The sequence below is a fragment of the Cervus canadensis genome, chromosome 2 (genome assembly GCF_019320065.1).
Source record: "Cervus canadensis isolate Bull #8, Minnesota chromosome 2, ASM1932006v1, whole genome shotgun sequence".
NCBI lineage: Eukaryota > Metazoa > Chordata > Mammalia > Artiodactyla > Cervidae > Cervus > Cervus canadensis.
The window spans coordinates 56352362-56374904 of NC_057387.1; the positions used below are offsets into that span (position 1 = coordinate 56352362).

General features: G+C 36.4%; 1 protein-coding gene across 1 annotated transcript in view; it reads right to left on the bottom strand.

The window, feature by feature from the left end:
• Nucleotides 1–22543, bottom strand: part of SPATA1 (spermatogenesis associated 1) — a 67289-nt gene that overhangs the window by 25924 nt on the left and 18822 nt on the right. Inside the window, 5 exon segments of the mRNA XM_043460830.1 lie at nucleotides 258–369; nucleotides 7860–7920; nucleotides 8763–8883; nucleotides 17804–18035; nucleotides 18127–18180. Of these exon segments, the coding sequence (XP_043316765.1) occupies nucleotides 258–369; nucleotides 7860–7920; nucleotides 8763–8883; nucleotides 17804–18035; nucleotides 18127–18180 (580 nt within the window).

Here is a 22543-nt window from a genome sequence, read left to right on the forward strand (position 1 = left end):
ATAACAATCATACACTTTAAAATAATTTAACTTTTTGTGGCAAAATATACATAATTTACCATTTAATCATATTTAAATATACAGTTTAATGGCACTGTGTGCATTCATAATATTTTACAAGCATCACCACCCCTTCATCTCCAAAACTTTATCTTTCCAAACTAAAACTCTGTACACATTAAACAGTTAACTCCTCATTAACATAATTTAATGTTACCTCATAGAATCATCTGTACTTATAGTATCATCATACTTACTCTCAATCTGTGATAGAGATTTATCAGTTATTCCTGGAGAAAGAGCAGGTTGACAAGGAAGTGAAGGAAAATCAATAAGATCTGGTAGGGGGATGTACTCTGTTTTACCTAGCTGTAAGCAAACATGAAAATCAGTAAGATCTGGTAGTGTGACACATTATTTTTCACCTATTTGTAAGCATCTGATAATGCCAACAGTAATGCATCTTTTAACTTATAAGGTGATGAACTCCAAAATCTGTCTTTGTAACTATAGACCTTCTCTAGTGCTCTATTTTGTCCATTCCACTATTACTTGGACGTTATACCACAGGAGCTTCAAACTATGAATTTACAAAGAAAAAATAAAAAAGAATCCATATTCCTTTCTAAGCATGATTTCATTCCAAGATTTCTGATTTCAATTATTTGTTATGACAACTTTTAAATGTTTCTCAGATGGCTATTGAATTTTTTCTTCTTAAGCCAATTTTGACCATTTATATTTGCTTAGAAAATTGGACATCCTAGCACATTTTCAGATTTTAGCATACATTATATTCTCATAAATTTTATCACCTCTGTGTTACATTGCCTTCATCTCACCTAATTTTTTTGTTTCTATCCTTTTTTGATAAACTGCCTCAAGCCTTACCGATGTTGATGTTTCTGCCACTACCACTTTATAGATCTTGAACTCTTTTCAATTCTACTAGGCTGTTTACTTCTGTAACTTATCAGTTTCTACTTTTATCTTCATTAAGAAACCCTTATCCCTACTTTGTTTCATTATTTTTTCTAGTTTATTGCATTTTATTTTATTTTGTTAACTTATAAGGTCAGATTCCCACAGGATAATGGAAACCACCTAAATTAGAATCTCTCCATACATTCTCTCAACTACTATAAAAAGAAAGCAAATATAATCACCCATAACTTATGTCTGTGGTGTAACTAGGACACAGAATCCTCTAATTTACATATACTTTAATTTACATGTAAGTGGAGAAATAAACACCCTAGGCCAGCAGTGTGTGCTTAGGAGCTCACATCTAAGCAGAGTCAGATGGGGACTGTGCATCAGAGAGACAATACACAGATAACATAGTGAACATTAACCACAATTCGGTCTTAAAGGAGAGAGTCCTACATGTGGTGGAGAAATATTGAGAGATAGGGTATGGACTGGTAAATCAGAGCTCTTTCTATGAGGAATCTAAAAGAAAGGGGTTTTTAAAATGTAGAGGACCAGAGGTGGTAATTATGGGGAAACAGTTACTAGGTGAGAGGAAAATGCTTCAGAAGCAAGAGATGTTCTGTTAAGCAAGGTAGTAAGAGAAAGAAAGGTGGTCAAGTTAGTTAAGAGCTCTGCTGAATTAAATTAGTAAGAAAGTATACAAAGAAAAAAGAGCATTTCCTCCAAATGCCTCATTTATTTAAAAATAAACAACCGCATTTTATTATAACAACAGAAGAGGGCACTCCTAATCTACAAACTAAACCACCAGGACACTACTCCCTGTTCCTCTGTAGGAACACCTGCTACTGATTCAGCAAAATCCAACACAAATAAGCAAAGACAACATCTACAAAATAATCTAACATTCATGCTAAGTTACTTTTTGAAAACCCTCAAAATTGAGAACTAAAACAAAACAAAACCAGCAGCCAAGAGGCAGAAAAAATTAACAATATCCCAACATAGATTGTATTAAATGAATTCAAAGCATTTTAGGTATTAATGAACACCATAAATCACAAATTTAGACATTCAGAAAAAAATGGAAAAACAAAAACCCAGGAAGATGTAAAATGGAGATTGATCAAATTGAAGAAAGAAATTAAAGAGAAAACAAACTGTCTTAGAAATGAATAACAGGTATCCAAACAGGAACAGATATGACCAAAAAAATACAGTAAGCATAATATAGAACAGAAATAAAAGGAGCAAAGAAAATTAAACATAAAGAAATGGTAAACTTGACCTAGAAGAAATAAAAAGGAGTTAATCAATAATGAATAATGCAATAACTGAGATCAAAAACACTCTGGAGGGAAACAACAGTAGAATAACCGAGGCAGAAGATAGGATAAGTGAGGTGGAAGATAGAATGGTGGAAATAAATGGAAGCAGAGAGGAAAAAAGAAAAAAGAATGAAAAGAAATGGGGACAACCTCAGAGACCTCTAGGACAATGTCAAACGTCCCAACATTCGAATCATAGGAGTCCCAGAAGAAGACAAAAAGAAAGGCCATGAGAAAATACTTGAGGAGATAATAGTTGAAAAATTCCCTAAAATGGAGAAGGAAATAGCCACCCAAGTCCAGGAAACCCAGAGTCCCAAACAGGATAAACCCAAGACAAAGCACCCCAAGACACATATTAATCAAATTAATGAAGATCAAACACAAAGAACAAATATTAAAAGCAGCAAGGGAAAAACAACAAATAACACACAAGGGGATACACATAAGGATAACAGCTGATCTTTCAATAGAAACTCTTCAGGCCAGAAGGGACTGGCAGGACATACTTAAAGTGATGAAAGAGAAAAACCTACAACCCAGATTACTGTACCCAGCAAGGATCTCATTCAGATATGAAGGAGAAGGTAAACTTCCAAACTCATTCTATGAGGCCACCATCACCCTAATACCAAAACCAGACAAAGATGCCCCCCCACCAAAAGAAAACTACAGGCCAGTATCACTGATGAACATAGATGCAAAAATCCTTAACAAAACTCTAGCAAACAGAATCCAACAACATATTAAAAAGATCATACATCATGACCAAGTGGGCTTTATCCCAGGGATGCAAGGATTCTTTAATATCCACAAATCAATCAATGTGATACACCACATTAACAAATTGAAATATAAAAACCATATCATTACCTAAATAGATGCAGAAAAAGCCTTTGACAAAAATTCAACATCCATTTATGATTAAAAAAAAAAAACCCTCCAGAGAGCAGGAATAGAAGGAACATATCTCAACATAATAAAAACCATATATGATAAACACATAGCAAACATTATCCTCAGTGGTGAAAAATTGAAAACATTTTCCCTAAAGTCAGGAACAAGAGAAGGGTGCCCATTCTCACCACTGCTATTCAACATAGTTTTGGAAGTTTTAGCCACAGCAATCAGAGAAGAAAAAGAATAAAAGGAATTCCAGATTGGAAAAGAAGTAAAACTCTCACTGTTTGCAGATGACATGATCCTCTACATAGAAAACCCCAAAGACTCCACCAGAACATTACTAGAGGTAATCAATGAATATAGTAAAGTTTCAGGATATGAAATTAATACACAGAAATTCCTTGCATTCCTATACACTAACAATGAGAAAACAGAGAAATTAAGGAAACAATTCCATTCACCACTGCAGCAAAAAGAATAAAATATTTAGGAATAAATCTACCTAAAGAAACAAAAGACCTATATATAGAAAACTATAAAACACTGATGAAAGAAATTAAAGATGACACAAATAGATGGATCAGAATAATCAGTATAGTGAAAATGAGTATACTACCCAAAGCAATCTATAGATTTAATGCAATCCCTATCAAGCTACCAATGGTATTCTTTACAGAACTAGAACAAATAATTTCACAATTTGTATGGAAATACAAAAAAACTCAAATAGCCAAAGCAATCTTGAGAAAGAAGAATGGAACTGGAGGAATCAACCTGCCTGGCTTCAGATGATACTACAAAGCTACAGTCATCAAGACAGTATGGTACTGGCACAAAGACAGAAATATAGATCAATGGAACAAAATAAAAAGCCCAGAGATAAATCCATGCACCTCTGGACACCTTATCTGTGACAAAGGAGGCAAGAATATACAATGGAGAAAAGACAATCTCTTTAACAAGAGATGCTGGGAAAACTGGTCAACTGCTTGTAAAAGAATGAAACTAGAACACTTTCTGACACCAAACACAAAAATAAACTCAAGGTGGATTAAAGATCTAAATGTAAGACCAGACTCTATAAAACTCCTAGAGGAAAACATAGGCAAAACACTCTCTGACATGAATCACAGCAGGATCCTCTATGACCCAGCTCACAGAGTAATGGAAATAAAAGCAAAAATAAACAATGGGACCTAATTAAACTTAAAAGCTTTTGCACAACAAAGGAAACTATAAGCAAGGTGAAAAGGCAGCCTTCGTTATGAGAGAAAATAATAGGAAATGAAACAACTGACAAAGAATTAATCTCAAAAATACACAAGCAACTAACTCTTGCAGCTCAATTCCAGAAAAATAAATGACCCAATCAAAAAAATGGGCCAAAGAACTAAACAGACATTTCCCCAAAGAAGACATACAGATGGCTAACACATACATGAAAAGATGCTCAACATCACTCATTATCAGAGAAATGCAAATCAAAACCACAATGAGGTACCATCTAACATCAGACTGGCTACTATCCAAAAGTCTACAAACAATAAATGCTGGAGAAGGTGCGGAGAAAAAGGAACCCTCTTACACTGTTGGTGGGAATACAAACTAGTACAGCCACGATGGAGAACAGTGTGGAGATTCGTTAAAAAACTGGAAATAGAACTGCCATACGACTCAGCAATCCCACTCCTGGGCATACACACTGAGGAAACCAGAATTGAAAGAGATACATGTACCCCAGTGTTCATCACAGCACTGTTTACAATAGCCAGGACATGGAAGCAACTTAGATGTCCAATTGCAGACAAATGGATAAGAAAGCTGTGGTACAAATACACAATGGAATATTACTCAGCCATTAAAAAGAATGCATTTGAATCAATTCTAATGAAGTGGATGAAACTGGAGCCTATTATACAGAGTGAAGTAAGTCAGAAAGAAAAACACCAGTGCAGTACACTAATGCATATATATGGAATTTAGAAAGACGGTAACGATAACCCTACATGCAAGATAGCAAAAGAGACACAGATGTAAAGAACAGTCTTTTGGACTCTGTGGGAGAACGCTAAGGTGGGATGATTTGAGAGGGTAGCATTGAAACATGTGTATTATATGAAGTGGATCGCCAAGTCCAGGTTCAATGCATGAGACAGGGTGCTCAGGGCTGGTGCACTGGGATGACCCTGAGGGATGGGATGGGGAAGGAGGTGGGAGGGGGGTTCTCGATGGGGAACACATGTGCACCCATGGCTGATTTATGTCAATGTTTGGCAAAAACCACTATGATATTGTAAAGAAATTAGCCTCCAATTAAAAAAAAAAAAAAAAGAAATGGTAAACTTGATCAGAGAGAAAGTAACAGAAATAAAAGGTAAAGAAGAACTAATAAAGACAAATTGGGGTCCCCGAAAGAAAAAACATGGAATGGATCTGCTATTTATATTATTTTTTAGAACTATAATTTGTTGAAATAAAAAAAGTCTTGATTTTCATACTGAGAGGGCCCACTAATGAAAGTTGCTCAGTCATGTCCAGCTCTTTGTGACCCCACAGACTGGATTCCCCAGTCTATGGAATTCTTCAGACCAGAATACTGGAGTGGGTAGCTGTTTCCTTCTTCAGAGGATCTTCCCAACCCAGGGATCTAATCCAGGTCTCCTGCATTTCAGGCGAACTCTTTACCAGCTGAGCCACCAGGGAAGCCCTAAAAGGACCCACTGGGTACTCATAAAAACCAGACCTAGAATGCTCAACTGAAGTATAGCCTGATAAAACTAGTATACATTAAAGGAATAATCTGGCCTTTCAGAAGAAAATACCCAAACTGATTTACAAGGAAAATAAAATCAATTTGACATCACACTTCTTAATAGTAACAAATAAAATAAGACATCAATAGGGGAACATTTAAATAAACTCAAGGAAAAATTGCATAAGCTGAGGATGTTACAGACAATCAAGCTATCCCTCAAGTATCAAGGCTCAAAGCAGGGATGAGCAAACTTCTTCTGTAAAAGGCCTCAGAATAAATAATTTAGGTTTTGCAGGCCACAAATGGTATCTGTCATAATTCTTTTTCCAACTTAAAAAAAAATATTTTAGGTCCCATGCTACACTAAACTGGCTTTGAGCCTTGTTTGTCTATTCCTGCTCTAGACAGATTTAAATATGGAAGAAGTAAGGGAATATTGTATGTAGGAGCTTTTTTAAAAATAAGTGGAGCTTAACCCAGCCAGGAAGTGATTGAAAAATCTTGTGCAAAAGAACTGGCAGTAAGTGTTGATCGTATTTAATTATAGATCTGAGACTAAAGCAAGGGTGAGGAGAAGACAAGAAGCACAGCCCATAAATGTTCTGTTCTTTGACAAAGTAGAAATGATACAACTAAAAGTATATGAGGGAAGAAAAGAGAGAGGGATGACTTTTTAATCACCTTGAATGTAAAGGTGGGAGTCAGAGGATAATTTTAGAGGTAATGAAACAAAAATTTCAAAATTTTGAAGAAGCATAAATTTTAAAAAAGGAAAAAGGAGGGCGAGGAATACTAACAAAAATTTGTATTAGTATAAAGGTAAACACTAGAATAAGATTCAACCTTCCTACATACGAGGAAGGGGGAAAGTGCAAATAAGCCACATAGTAACTATAGCAAAGTAAAATGACAAATTTGAGGTCAAATATATCAATCCCATCATAACGAAAAGGACATAACTCATCTACTAAATGAAAATGACTTTCAGACTGTTTACAAAATGAAACCCAACTTTATGATGTCTATAAGGACATACCTAAAACAATGCAATCCAGAAAAGTTGGGGGGAAGAGTAGAGGAGGAAGATGGGGTATACCAAATAAATGTAAACAAGAAGAAATGAGAAGTTAGTATCTTGATTTGCAATAAGAGAAAAATACTTCAACTACTTGAAAAGGTAATTCTTCAAAAAAGTTATCAAAACGGAGCCCATAAAATATATAAACAGGATCAAACCAACTGTATGGGTAACCTGGGAAATTAAAATTCAGGCCATAGTTAAAAAGCATTTAGTACCCACCAGGTGGAAAAATTTTATTTTTAAGTGTGAAGATAGCAAGTTTTAGTAATATCTAGCAACAACAAAATAATTATTTGCTGCAGATGGCATGCCTTTACTCCAAAACTCAAAGGCTCTGAGCTGTGACTCTTCTACCAGGACTCGTCTCAGACTCCATTCAGCATTCCGACTTATTGCACATCAAGTATGCCTGAACTAGATGAACGTTCGCACACAACCGGCAGCACTGCTCGCTGTGGCTCTTGGACCACTTTGTGAGCCATTTCTGCCCAAAGCTGACAGTCTTTTGGATTGCTTGATTGGAAAAAAAAAGGAAAGATTGGAGCCACATGTTCGAATGCTATAAATCTCCAAATTCGAAAGAGGTACATCGGGTGACTCATTTTCAATGGTAGCTGGGGCAAGGTTCAAATACCTGGTTTTTTACTTTAAAGGGCATATCTCAACATATCTCCCAGATCATAAAACTCCCAGAAATTTCACTGAATTGGCAGGCTCCTGAATTTTCTTGAAGTTTATCTCCCCCGTCTCTAACTTGGGCATTTTAATCTGCAGTTTCATTTTCAATCTGCAATCTGCATTTCAATTTCAATATAAATATGGTACAATATCACATTTAAGAAAAATTTAGAAATCGTACCTGATTATCCTCTCTTCTAATGATATTAGCTCTATCATCTTCATTTTTCCAAAGAAACTGACTTAAAAGGGAATGATAAAATTGAAAGTCATATTAAAAATGATTCCATGAATATTAGCTTTTCATGTTTTTAATTGTTTAACATTCTATAAACACAAATATAACATTAAAAATGTTTAAAGTCATCTCAAAACTATTATGTTATCTTTCAAACTCATTTTTGATTAACATAAACTACATTTAGCATGAGTTATAAGATAATATTTCATTATGTTGTTGTTCAGTTGCTAAGTTGTGTCTGGTTCCTTGTGACCCCATGGACTGCAGTGCACCAGGTTTCCCTGTCCTCTGTCTTCTGGAGTTTGCTCAGACTCGTCCATTATAGCTAAATTCAAATCACAGTCCAGTGTTGATAGCAAGGTAAACTAACTGGAAATTTAATAGACATACTTTGTTTATAGTTATTTTGAGAATAATTATTTATAAAATTTCTTAATTTCAAAAGGCTATATGCAAAGCTGTGGTTTAAGTACTATAATTTTGACTGAAATTATACCAATGTGAAACTCAAGCATAATGATTAGTTTACCATACCAGGAATGTAAAAGAGCCAGAAAAATTAATTCTAGGAAACAAAAATGAGGACAGAAACTATTCTGCCATTTAGGTTGCCCCGGATGACAGAAGAATTACAATAGAATAAATTTAAGCAATACATTATCCCCCCTTATATTAAGGGAAATACTAGTACACAACAGCAAACATCAGAATCAAGGTAGTTTTAGTTAAAAATGTCATTAACTTCACTTGGTCCTTGTTTTAATTAGAAGATTTTAAGACAGTACCCTGGGTATCTCACTCTTATAGATTATGATATGTAAAATCAACATTCATACTAATTACCTTTTACTGTCACTAAAATAATCATTATCTGAATCTTCCTGTGATCGTGGCAATTCAGGATTTCCAGTTTGATTATTTCCGATCTGATTCTCATTTGGAGTAGCTTTTCCCCCAGCTGATGCTGATATCCATCCATAGCAAAGAAAGTTTACAATATTAAGAAAATACTAAAATAATAAATTTTTATATGTACATACTATATATTCTTCCATGTTTCAATATCTCCATGAACTTTACTATTTCCAAACTGAATTTCATGAAAACTCTAGTTTATGCAAAAGGAGAATTCTTTGGTAAATTCAGTTTGGGGAAAATTGGATTAAAGCAATCCTAACAGGAACACAAATCCCATAAAGACACACACCTATTGTAGGATTTCTGTTTTTATGTACAATATGTACAAGGTGAGGTAAGTTGGGTTTTATTCAAATCTAATTGTCTCTAAAAAGCCTTTGCCAAAAGTATCTTTTCAAATAGCACCCTGAGGATCCTCCTCTGGAAAGCACTGGGTATAAATACAGAGCACATGTCATTTGTTATTTTACATACGCAAACATGTAAGTGTTCCCGCCTGGGCATTATCACAGCATGTGTGACCTCAGGTAAGTTATTTCTCACTTCAGTTTCCTTAGCTCTAAAATGGCAATAGTGCATATAAAACACTTTCTGCACAGTATGCAATCATTAGAAGTCTTTAGACTTCAAGTTCTGATTTCCATTCCATAGCATTTCCTAGTTCAGGTCTTTATCACCTCAGTCTAGTCTCCATATTGTCTCCCACATTGTTTTTCTGGAACTGAAATCCAATTACACCATTCCTGTTAAAAACTTCAAATGGCTTCCCATTACCTGCAAAACATTTTAGCTTTGTAAACAAGGATCTTGTAGCTAAATCCCTACCTACCTCTGATTGTACTATATGGTACTTTTTCCTCTCTTTCCTATCACTGAACTATAATAAAATAGTGTGTGTGTGTGTGTGTGTGTGTGTGTACTCAGTTGCTTAGTTGTGTTCAACTCTTTGCCACGCCATGGACTATATATAGCCTGCCAGGCTCCTCTGTCCAGGGAATTTTCCAGGCAATAATAATAGTACTATTACTGCTGCTGCTGCTGCTGTGTCACTTCAGTTGTGTCTGACTCTGTGTGATCCCACAGATGGCAGCCCACCAGGCTCCCCCGTCCCTGGGATTCTCCAGGCAAAAACACTGGAGTGGGTTGCCATTTCCTTCTCCAATGTGTGAAAGTGAGAAGTGAAAGTGAAGTCGCTCAGTGGTGTCCGACTCTTAGAGACCTCATGGACCGCAGCCTGCCAGGCTCCTCCATGGGATTTTCCAGGCAAGAGTACTGGAGTGGGGTGCCATTGCCTTCTCCGAGTACTATTACTAATACCAGGTAAAAATTATTGAACAAACTACCACATTAAACAAATCCTGAAAGCTCCATTCAAATCATAACCTATGTGAAGAAAGCCTTCTGGAATTGGGCTGCATGGCCCAACATTTGTAACCCGGATTTGAAGTCAAGAGTATGAATAATTCTCTATGCCATTTTAAGGGGGCTTAATCAGTGACTCTTTCAAGGGTTTTTAAATAGGAAGATAAATAATCCAACTTGTAACAAAAAGAATGATGCTGATGGCAGTCTAGAAGATAGACTAGAAAGGAGATATAAGCAAGAAGGCCACTCAAGATGCTTTTTAAGTTTCCTTTAAACTAAGAAGCTATCATTTTACAATAAGGAAATTTTCAAAGCTTTAAGTCTGAACAACTGGAAGAATGATGGAAGAAATAAGAAAGTGTACTGGCTTGGGGGCAACAATAATCAAGGATTAAACATGATAAAGTTGAGGCATGTCAAAAAATATAATAGAGATGTGTAGTGCTGGAAAAGAATAAAAGATAACTAATGGAAATGACTATCCATTTTAATATGTAAAAATAAGTAAAGAAATACATCTTTTCTCCTTCATTAAAGAACCAATGAAATATACTGTGCATATTTTTACCAGTTATATTTTGATACTAATGTTAGAGCTCAGATATTTTGTATTCTCAAGCACCACTAAAGAGCAATCTGACAATTTTAAGATACTGTACAACTATCATCAATAAATGATAGTGTACATATGATAAAAATTAAGGAAATTCATCTCACATCACACATAAAAATAAATTCCTGTTATATTAATGAACTAAATGTGGAAAGCTAACCATAAAATATTTGTAATATAATACAGGGCCATATCTTCATGCTCTCAGGGTAGAAAAGGGATTTTTTAAAGAAGACATCTTAATACAGAGCAAGCACTAATCATGAAAAAAAATGCTGACAAACTTGACTAAAGAACTGCAGCTCCACTTTTGCTGAGGATATAGAAAGACAAAACTACTCCCACCCGAACAAGGAGAAAAACAATCTATAAAATAATAACTGAACTCATCAGAGTTAAGTTTATAAGAAATCAGATTCCAGTTTCCTCCAAGGAGAAAATAAGATGTTTCATTTTTGACAGAGCATTGGAGGAAGTAAGTGTCATTGTTTGAAGAAGTAAAAAGGAGGCTTCCTTGATGGCCCAGTGGTAAAGAATCCATCTGCCAATGCAGAAGACATGAGTTTAATCCCTGATCCAGGAGGATCCCTCATACTGTGGTGCAACTAAGCCTATGCACGACAACTATTGAACCTGTATGTGCTCTAGAGCCTGTGCTCCACAAGAGAAGCCACCGCAACGAGAAACCCACACACTACAACTAGAGAGTAGCCCCTGCTTGCCATAATTAGAGAAAAGTCCACAGAGCAATGAAGACCTAGCATGGCCAAAAATAAATAAATATTAAAAAAAAAAGTAAAAAACAAAAGAGATAAAATTTTAAGGAATTCTAAAGGCTAATGTGGGCTACCAAGATACTCTGGAATTTCTAGGATCCCCAGACACAAAAGGCAGTCAATACTCATAGCAAGCTCCTTTCCATGTACCTGTGTCACACACTCATAAGAAAGACTGGGGGCAGGGCAGGAGACCCAAAAGAGTCATCAGTGACACACAGGTATGAATGTGTGTGAATAAGAAACCCTATCTTTCTTAAACACTCTTTTCTCACAAAAAGCAGGAGCCTTAAGCCAATGGAAAAGGAGCACAAAACTCTCCCATCATAGGGATTGGACAAAAATCCACTGACTCTGGAGGAAGAATAGTAGCAAAAGCCATATACCCTAGAGGAAAAAAATAGGTAACTCCTCTTCCACCAATTTCAGCCTTGTAAATTTTTATTACTGAGTAGGGTATAGGAAACCTTCCCACCCCTAGTCTTAGATAAAGCCTAAAGGAAGAATAGAAGCTAAAAGCTGGCAGGGTCATCTTGGGCCCAGGATCACAAACATACAAAGCATTGGTTACTACTACTAGGTTAGGGGAAAGAAATTCCCTCCTAAGTTTAAAAAAGTCATTTTCCCCTTATTTTTAATTTCTTTAAAGGATGATGCACAGTAAAAGCAAAAACAATAAAAATGTATTATGGAGTTTGTAACATATATAGGGGTAAGATGTACAACAACAATAGCACAAAAGATTTGAGGGAGGGAATAGAAGTATATTACTGTAAGGTTCTTATATGATATATGAAGTTGTATATAATTGAAAGTATACTTCAAATTAAAGGTCTATATAATGTATATCCTGGAGACACTTCTTCTTAAAGATACAGACAGCAAATATTTCAGGCTAGTAGACCATGGTCTTTATCACAGCTACTCAACTCTGTCATTGCAGTGCAAAAACAGTCATTGACAATTCGTAAATGAAAGGGCATGGCTTTGTTCAAGTAAAAGTTTATTTATAAAAAAAAGAGCCATAGGGCATGGATTTAAATAAAATTTAAAAAAAAGGTGTTTTCTGACCATCAACCTATAGTAACCACTAAATGCTTTTTAAAATGAGGAATAACTAATGAGCCAATGGTGGTGTAAAATTGAATCACAAAAAAAACACTACTCAATCAAAAAAAAAAAGCCAAGGAAAAAACAGAAAACAGATGAGACAAATAGAAAATAAATACTAAAATGGTACATTTAAAGCCAACCACATCCATAATTACATTAAATGTAAATGGTCTAAACATGCCTAATATTAATAAAAGGCATAGATGGTCAAACTGGATTAAAAAGTAAGATATAAATATATGCTGTTTATAGGAAACCCATTTTGAATATAAAGTCAGACAATACTGAAATAGATAAAGATATACCATCAAAAACTAATCAAAAGAAAGCTAGAGTGATTATATTAATATCAGACTAAGTGAATTTCAAATTGAAGCATTACCAGAGATAAAGAGAAACATTACATAATAACATAGAAGTCAATTTTTTTCAAGAAAACATAACAATCCTAAATTGTGCATACATCTCATAACAGAGCTTCAAAATGCATAAAACAAAACAGAGCTGAAAATGTCAACACTCATCTCTATAATTTTTAAAACATGCTGACAAAATTTAAGAATTCCTTCCTCAAAGAATCTAAAGAGAATAAAAAGACAAGCCACAAACTAAAATCTAGAGTGAATTATATAGAAATATACACACATGTATACACACACACACATACAAATGCTGGAAAAATATCTGTACATATTGTCACCCTGCTTATATTACTTATATGCAAAGTACATCATGAGAAATGCTGGGCTGGATGAAGCACAAGCTGGAATCAAGATTGCCAGGAGGAATATCAATAACCTCAGATATGCAGATGACACCACCCTTATGGCTGAAAGCAAAGAAGAAGTAAAGAGCCTCTTGATGAAAGTGAAAGAAGAGAGTGAAAACGCTGGCTTAAAACTCAACATTCAAAAAACTAAGATCATGGCATCTGGTCCCATCACTTCATGGCAAATAGATGGGGAAACAATGGAAACACTGACAGGCTTTATTTTTGGGGGCTCCAAAATCACTGCAGATGGTGACCGCAGCCATGAAATTAAAACACGCTTGCTCCTTGGAAGAAAAGCTATGACCAATCTAGAGAGCATATTAAAAAGCAGAGACATTACTTTGCCAACAAAGGTCCATCTAGTCAAAGCTATGGTTTTTCCAGTAGTCATGTATGGATGTGAGAGTTGGACAATAAAGAAAGCTGAGTGCCAAAGAATTGATGCTTTTGAACTGTGGTGTTGAAGAAGACTCTTGAGAGTCCTTTAGACTGCAAGGAGATCAAACCAGTCAATCCTAAAGGAAATCAGTCCTGAATATTCATTGGAAGTACTGATGCTGAAGCCAAAACTCCAACACTTTGGTCACCTGATGTGAAGAACTGACTCATTAGAAAAGACCCTGATGCCGGAAAAGACTGAAGGCAGGAGAAGGGGACGACAGAGGATGAGATGGTTGGATGGTATCACTGACTTAATGGACATGAGTTTGAGCAGGCTATGGGCGATGGTGAAGGACAGAGAGGCCTGGTGTGCTGCAGTCCATGGAGGTGCAGAGTCAGATATGACTGAGCGACTGAACAACAACAAAATGAGTCAATATTTAAGAGAACATAAAATAGGCAAAACACTTGAATGAAGACAAATCCAAATGGCCATGAAACATATGAAGAAATTTTAAGCAAAGAGAATGACTAGAAAAGAGAAACAGAATATTTGGAATTAAAAATTCAGTGTAAGGGTTTAATAGCAGAATGGCACCCCACTCCAGTACTCTTGCCTGGAAAATCCCATGGATGGAGGATCCTGGTAGGCTGTCATCCAGGGGGTCACTAAGAGTCGGACATGACTGAGTGACTTCCCCTTCACTTTCATGCATTGGAGAAGGAAATGGCAACCCACTCCAGTGTTCTTTCCTGGAGAATCTCAGGGATGGGGGAGCCTGGTAGGCTTCCATCTATGGGGTCACACAGAGTTGGACACGACTGAAGTGACTTAGCAGCAGCAGCAGCAGACATAGCTAAAAAGAGAATTGGTAAGGTAGATTTGGAAGAAAGAGGTGAACAAATTATCCAGAATGTAGTCTGACAGCAAGATTATGGTTCAACAGGAACTTTTAGATATTGTTGTTAGGTACAGTCACTTTGGAAAACACATGTAAGTTATTTAGTAAAGTTGAACATGTACATACAATGCTAATTCTAGGTATACTTTTTTGAGATCCTTCTGCACATATGCATTTAAGACTCATGTACAAGAATGTACAAAATAGCATATTTGTAATAGCCCCAAATTGGAAACCAACTGTCTGTCAGTAGAATAGATAAATAAATCATGATATGATCATACAATAAAATATTATACAACAGTAAAAAGAAATGAAATAGTGTTATACATGACATCATTGTTGAATTTTTCATTATAATGTCAAGTAAAAGAAAAAGGTTCCAAATAAAATGCTTTCAATATGATTCTGTCTAAATAAAATTTTTTCAAAAGAGACAAAACTAAATTATTACTAAGGAATACACATTCAGGTTATAATAAAACTATACAAAAAGTAAGAAAATAATTCAAGTAACTAAAAAAATCAAGTAAGATTTCCCTGGTGGTCACTGGTTTGGAATCCACCAGCCAATGCAGGGGACATAGGTTTGATACCTCGTCTGGGAAGATTCACATTCCATGAGGCATATAAGCCTGTGCACCACAACTACTGAAGCCCACACACCCTAGAGCCAGTGCTCTGCAATAAGAGAAGCCACCACAATATTCTTATTCTTCACCATGGACTGTGACTAGAGAGTAACTGCAACTAGAGAAAGCCCGCACACAGCAACAAAGACTCAGCACTGCAAAAAATATATAATTTTTTTTAAAAATAAGAGTACTCTTTTTATTGGAGAAGGAGCAAGATGTGACCAGAAAGAGGCACACAAGTTTTCCAGGACTACTGGAAAGCTCTTCTAAGAAACCTAGTGAAATATGCCAGTCAGATAAAGACAAATACTATATGTTATCATTTATACATGGAATCTAAAAAATAAAATAGATGAATATAAGAATAACAAACAAAACACATCCCCTGAGAAGCAGCCATTAAACTTTTAAGAAGATAATATGATAAATGCATGATATTGTATTTAGAAAAATGTTGCTTATAGCACCATTCATAATAGCAAGAATATTAATTCAAGGTTATATAAACAAATATACCACAAGAGAATTCTACAATGATGTAGATCTATATTTATTGGCATGAAATGTGGGTGACATTTTCTAAAAGAAGAGGATTTAAAAGAGTTTGTATGTGTCCTCATTTTTCAAAAGTTCAAAAATATTTATATGAACTAAAGAAAAATTGGAAGAATATACACCAAAATACTAACAGATACTAACAACTATGGGCTTCCCTTGTGGCTCAGCTGGTAAAGAATGTGCCTGCAGTGTGGGAGACCTGGGTTTGATCCCTGGGTGGGAAGATCCCCTGTAGAAGCGAAAGGCTACCCACTCCAGTATTCTGGCTTGGAGAATTCCATGGACTATATAGACCATGGAGTTGCATAAAGTCAGACATGACTGAGCAGTTTTCACTTTCACTTTACAACAGCTATCCTGGATGGTGAAATTATTGTTAATCCTTATTTTCCTCTTAATAGTTATTGATATTTCTAGAACTTTGTAAAATGAGCATACACTAGGCTCTCAGTTAAATTATAGTTAATTTTTTTGATGTGAAGCACCAAGAAATTAATACTATTTAAAAATTACAATGACACAAAATTCATAAAGATTAAATATTCTCAATCAAATACTTTTTTGGGGTGTTTTGCAAGTAACATAGTTCAGGGACTTGGCCAGTAGCCTAGAGTATAAAATATGATACTACTCATAACTTTATGTAGGGTAATTGCCTACTTCATTAGTTACTTGATCTTGTACTTTTCAGGACTACTGGAATCCCACAGTTAACTTTTTTCCTAGGTGTTTCTTCATTTAACCTCTAATTGATACCATGACTGGAAAGCCATATATAAAACTGCAGGGATATACCTAGATAAAAAAAATAAGGTAAAGACTCTCACTGATCACATCAAATGTGTGTATGCTCAGTTGTTTTTGATTCTTTTGAGACCCCATGGACTGTAGTAGCCTCAGGCTCCTCTGTCCATGGGATTTTCCAGGCAAGAATACTAGAGCGGGTTGCCTTTCCTCCTCCAGGGGCCTTCCCAATCTAGGGATAGAACCCGTGTCATTTGTGTCTCCTGAATTGGCAGGCGATTCTTTGTCACTGTGCCACTTGGGAAGCCCATATTAAATGTACCTAAGGTTAAGCACACACACACACAAGAAGGGGCTAAGTTTGGAATATCACTAGGCATAGTATAAACTTAGAATGCAGAATGCAATAATTGTTATAACTGAAGATGAAGAAAAATGCGACTAATTAAGAATAAGTGTATTTTGCAGCTGTAAAGAGTGTTGTCATTAACTGATGGGGGATTCATTTAATTCATAAAATTTTAGTATATTTGGTTTTCCATCACAATTTAGTTGCTGTATGCAGCCGGGTAAAATAAAATCCAACTGACTTATTTCAATAGATTCTTAGAGTGTAGTACCAGCTTAATTTATATGTTTATAAGTTTAATTTTGATTTTTTAAAGACCTACCACTTTTTGAGAACTAAACTACCAGTAAGTTGCTATGTGTAATCATAAAAAAATTTTTAGTCTTTGAAATACAAATGTCTCCCAATATTATTTTGCTTTGGCCTGATACTGTTTGCCTGGATAAGATACTTCTGAACTTACAACAATAAGGTTTTATGTAACAATCACTTCCCTTCTCTTCTCCTTTAGCCTTAACTTTATCTGAAACTATTATAAAAGGTGGTAGACTTTATGTTGTATTTTGATTTTATTTTTATTTTAGCATAGTATTTAGTCTTTTTTTCTCCAAACTCGTAAAACTATTTTTAAAACTCCTCAAATTGAATTGGAGCTTTCCTATTATATTGCCTGTATTTGTAAGGCTAGATTTGCCCAGAGTTTGTCCAGACTTGACTATTAAAATGTACTATAACAACTTCATTCCAGTTGAAATCACCTTCTTCCTGATTCTTGTCAAGAAGTTCTTTCAAAGCATTTTCTAAAAAACTGGGATCTGTTGCAGGTTCTTCCTTTGACGGAGTTATACTAAGTGGTCTGTGTATTACTCCGTCAGGCTCAGCAACACCGCTATTAGTCTGTTGTTTATTGAAAGAAACTGCTGCTGATGCTGAATAAATATTTCCTAAATGATCCATTATAGGAAGCAAATATAATTCTGGTTGAAGGGCCTAAAACATACAGGAAATTTAAAAATTAGTTTATACTTTAAAAGCAATAAGTTAAAAAATTAGCATAAGTTTAAAATGTCAAATTACACACATATGGAGGAACAAATGATTTGAGTTTCAGTTCTGATTCTTGCTTTGTCTTCACCTACAAACAAATGAAAAAATAATTAAAGCTTTTGTAGCATTTTCCACTTACTTTTAACCTCACTTTTTTGCAGAAGGCATATATCTGTGATATAAAAATCACATCAAATAGTTGGTACTAAAGCTGGTAACTAAGCTAGATTCTAGAAAAGGTAGAATATATCCTGCTTCTATTCAGTGTACTAAACATAATAGAAACTGTATGTTATTTAACAACAGTAATTATGGCTCTCACTTGCATGGACTTACTATGTGCCAGGCCCTATTCTACATGCTTTACACGTACATATAAAGCTCAATTAATCCTCACAGTTCCATGTGATAGACATACATATTGTCTGTAGTTCACAGATGAGAATGAGGCAAAGAGAGGTTAAGTATCTTGCCTAAGATTTTAGAAGTAGGAAGTTTCCAAGTTGGGATGCAAAACCAGGTAATCTAGTTCCAGAATCCAACTTTGTAAACTTTACTTCCTAAACGTTAGACCCACAGAGTTAATCTGTTACTTGTTTATTCACTCAACAAGTATGGAGGGCATAGTGTGTCAGGTAATGTTCTATAGGGTGGGGATACAATGGTGATGTGAAGTCCCTGCTCTCATGTAGCTGATATTCTACTTGGAGAGCAGATGTTAAAATAAACATGATTTAAGGTAGTGATACATGATTTATGAAAATAAAATCCAGTGATGTAATAGAGAGTAATTCAGAGAAAGAATATCTGAAAATTAGGTGGTCAGGGAAGGCATTTTGTAAAAAAAATGAAAAATAAAGACAATAATTGAGCTGAGAACTGAATTATGAAAAAAAAAAAAAGCAATCTATTTGAAAATCGGGGGAAGTGATTTCCAGGCAGGTACAAAGATGATGAAATAGATGTGAATTTGGCTTCATGTGAGGACCAAAGGAAGATTTTGTGGCTAAAATGTAGAACCAAGAAGAAAATAGTAGTAGATGAAATCTGAGAGCCAGCCTGTTCATGAGAATCTTCTTATCTCTTGCCTAGCCACTGTAAGACTCCTGGTTACAATTCCTGTCTCTGGTTTCTTAAGGCTCTCATCACATTATCTTCTGCTCAAAAACTACAAAGTTTCAGAAAAAAAAAAAAAATCCAAATTCATTAGTCTGGCATTCAAGACCTTCAACCACCTATGTTTACAATTGTCTACTATTCCCTTTCACACAGTCAATGCTCCAGTAAAAACTGAACCACTCACTTTTCTGTAGTTGTCTTCTTTGCCACTTCTGTGCTCATTCTGCTTTCTCTACTCAGAAAGCTTCTGCTACCCAACATTTTTGCAAGATCAAGATCAAGATCTGTCAAAATCCACTGATGATCACTTCTTTCCTAAAGTTCTCCATTTCACCTGTTCTCTTTCTGGAAGGAGTCTCTTTTTCTTCTAAATATACCGAATCAGTTCAGTTCAGTTCAGTCGCTTGTGTCCCACTCTTTGCAACCCCATGGACTGCAGTGCGGGGAGCCGGCCTGACTGCTCAGGCCCCTTCTCGGCCCTGAGAGAGATCAAAAGGTCCCTCTCTGTCCCGCCACCCCTGATTTGTTAAAGTGCAAATGGCCTTTCTCACCTCCCTCAAGGAAATCGCTGCAGCCACCATTTGCCTATTTTCCTGACTCTGATAAGATTATCGGGCTCCTGTGAATGGCTTATGTCTAGGTAGTCTTTACCTGATTGTAAGACACTGGTGCCATGCCCTGCTGGAGTTAAGATAAACTCCTAAAACTAGTATCTGCAGTTCTGCACGTATACAAGTCTTTGATCTAAAATTTGGTGAATCCTGTTAGTATATATATGTATGTTACGCCTCAATAAAGTCGTCGGAATCAGTCGCAAGCTGACTCCGTCCCTCTCAACCCCATCTTTCTTAGTCTTTTATTTCTCAGGTGCACTGGTGATTGCGTCCTTGACCTGTTCATCTAGCCGGCAGGCCCGGCAAGTGGCGCCCGAACAGGGACGTGGGCGGATCCCAGAGCACAGCCACCCAAAAATATTGAAAGTGATCCCGGGAGAAAGCCTCACTTATTCAGGTATCGTTGGAAAACTGTGGGTGGAGAGGGTATAGTTGAGAGTAAAAATTATGGGGCAAAGTAATAGTAGACAGTTCTTTGTTTCTATGTTAAAAACTATGCTAAAAGCTAGAGGAATTTCTGTCTCTAAACAGAAACTAGAAAGATTTCTTGTCTTTGTGGAGGAAACTTGTCCTTGGTTCCCAGAGCAAGGAACTATTAGCCTTGAAACTTGGATAAAGGTGGGAGAACAAATTCAAACAGTTTATACCCTCTGTGGACCAGACAAAGTTCCTCTTGATGCTTATTCTCTATGGACTCTAATAAGAGATTGTTTAAACCCAGAATACGAGAGTAGGAAACTTAAAACAGCCTTGAAATTTATAACACCCAAGTGTTCAGGTGCCCCCCAACAGGTAGTGGAGCACATATATGACTCCCCAATTGTTTCAGGTTCCAGAAAAAATGATAATGAGACTACTGCTCTAGAACAAGACTCAGATTCAGAACTTTCTCCTGATGAGGAAGACGATTTAAAAGAGCAGGCTTTTGAGCATGACAAAGAAGGATGGGATGCCTTTATAGTAACTCAACAAAAGAATAAAGACCAAGGCTCCCCTTTTTCTGAACTTAGATGCTAACATCCATATCTCAGAGAATGGAACAACTAGACTTATCGCCCATAAATACAACTAAGCCGTTGCATTCTAAAACGCCATCTGTTATAGCCGGTTTAAATCCTGACCCGCTGCCGCCGCCGGTCCCGCTCCCTCCCCCTCCTCTCGCAGAAGCGCCTTTGATTCCAACAGCGCCAGTATATGTTCCATCTAGCCTAAAAAGGCCAGTACTTTCACCACTACAAATGGCTGTGAAAACAGCCCGAGAACAGGGTGAAAATCTTGAGGGATATTCTATGATTTTCCCTGTTTTTCAAGATGCTAATCATCGGAGGTATCATGAGCCTCTGCCTTTTAAACAACTGAAACAAGCTTGCGCTCAATACGGGCCTACTGCGCCGTTTACTCTAGCCATAATTGAAAGTCTTTCATCTCAATACTTGCCTCCTAATCTCTTGTGGTGCTCAAAATACGGCGAGGTCTGTAACATCATTGAAGACCGTAACCGCCGTAATGGGCTGCAGGTTACTTTTGACATGCTAATGGAGGAAGGACAATTTAGAGATCTTAATCAACAACTGACCCTTCCTCCCCCAGAATACTAAATGATGAAGGGCGAGCTGCTCTGGCATTGGTTGAAAAGGCCCTCTCTCAGCATTTTGCTACCTACTGTGTTTTTTCTCAACCGTGGGGACTATATGTGTTTCCCTCTAAACATACCCCGACGGCAGTGTTATATCAAAATGCTCCCTTACAGTGGATCCATTTACCTGTATCGCCTTCAAAAGTTCTTACTCCTTTTTTTTTGATTTCATTAGCCTCCTCGTTGCCAAAGGAAGGCGTCTTTCCAGAGAAATGTTGGGAGCCGATCCTGCTTACATTTATGTGCCCTATACCAAAGAACAGCAGGAATAGCTTTTTCAGTTTAATGACTCGTGGGCTTTGGCCTTTTCCTCCTTTACAGGTCAAATTATTAATCATTTACCTTCTGATAAACTTTTGCATTTTGCCAGCCAGCATTCATTTATTTTTCCAAAGAATGTTTCTAATGTTCCTATTCAAGATGCTCTTACGATCTTTACTGATGGATCCTCCAATGGAACTGCTGCCTTTGTGGTTAATGATACCCCTTTCTCCTGGCAGACGAACTATACATCGGCTCAAGAAGTAGAACTTTCAGCCGTTCATAAAGTATGCTCACAATATTCCTCACAGTCTTTTAATTTGTTTACTGATAGCAAATACATTGCTCATGCTTTGCAATATATAGAAACTGTTCCCTTTATTTCTACTGTGAATTCTAACATTCAACATTTGTTACGTTCAATTCAGTCTCTGCTGCAACAGCGCACCTTACCCTGCTTCTTTGGACATTTACGTGCCCACACTGGGCTTCCTGGACCTCTATCTATGGGAAATCAGATGGCTGATTCTCACACTAGAGTTTTTCTTTCACAGGTGAAAGCAGCACAGCAGTCACATGCGCTACATCACCAGAATAGTAATACTCTTCGTTTGCAGTTTCAAATCCCTCGAGAAACTGCACGACAAATTGTTAAATCTTGTCCTGTTTGCCCTAAGTTTCTCCCAGTTCCACATCTTGGCATTAATCCTCGTGGGCTTCTACCGAATCATCTTTGGCAAATGGATGTCACTCATGTCCCTTCCTTTGGTCGTTTAAAGTACGTTCACGTATCTATTGACACCTTTTCAGGATATATTGTG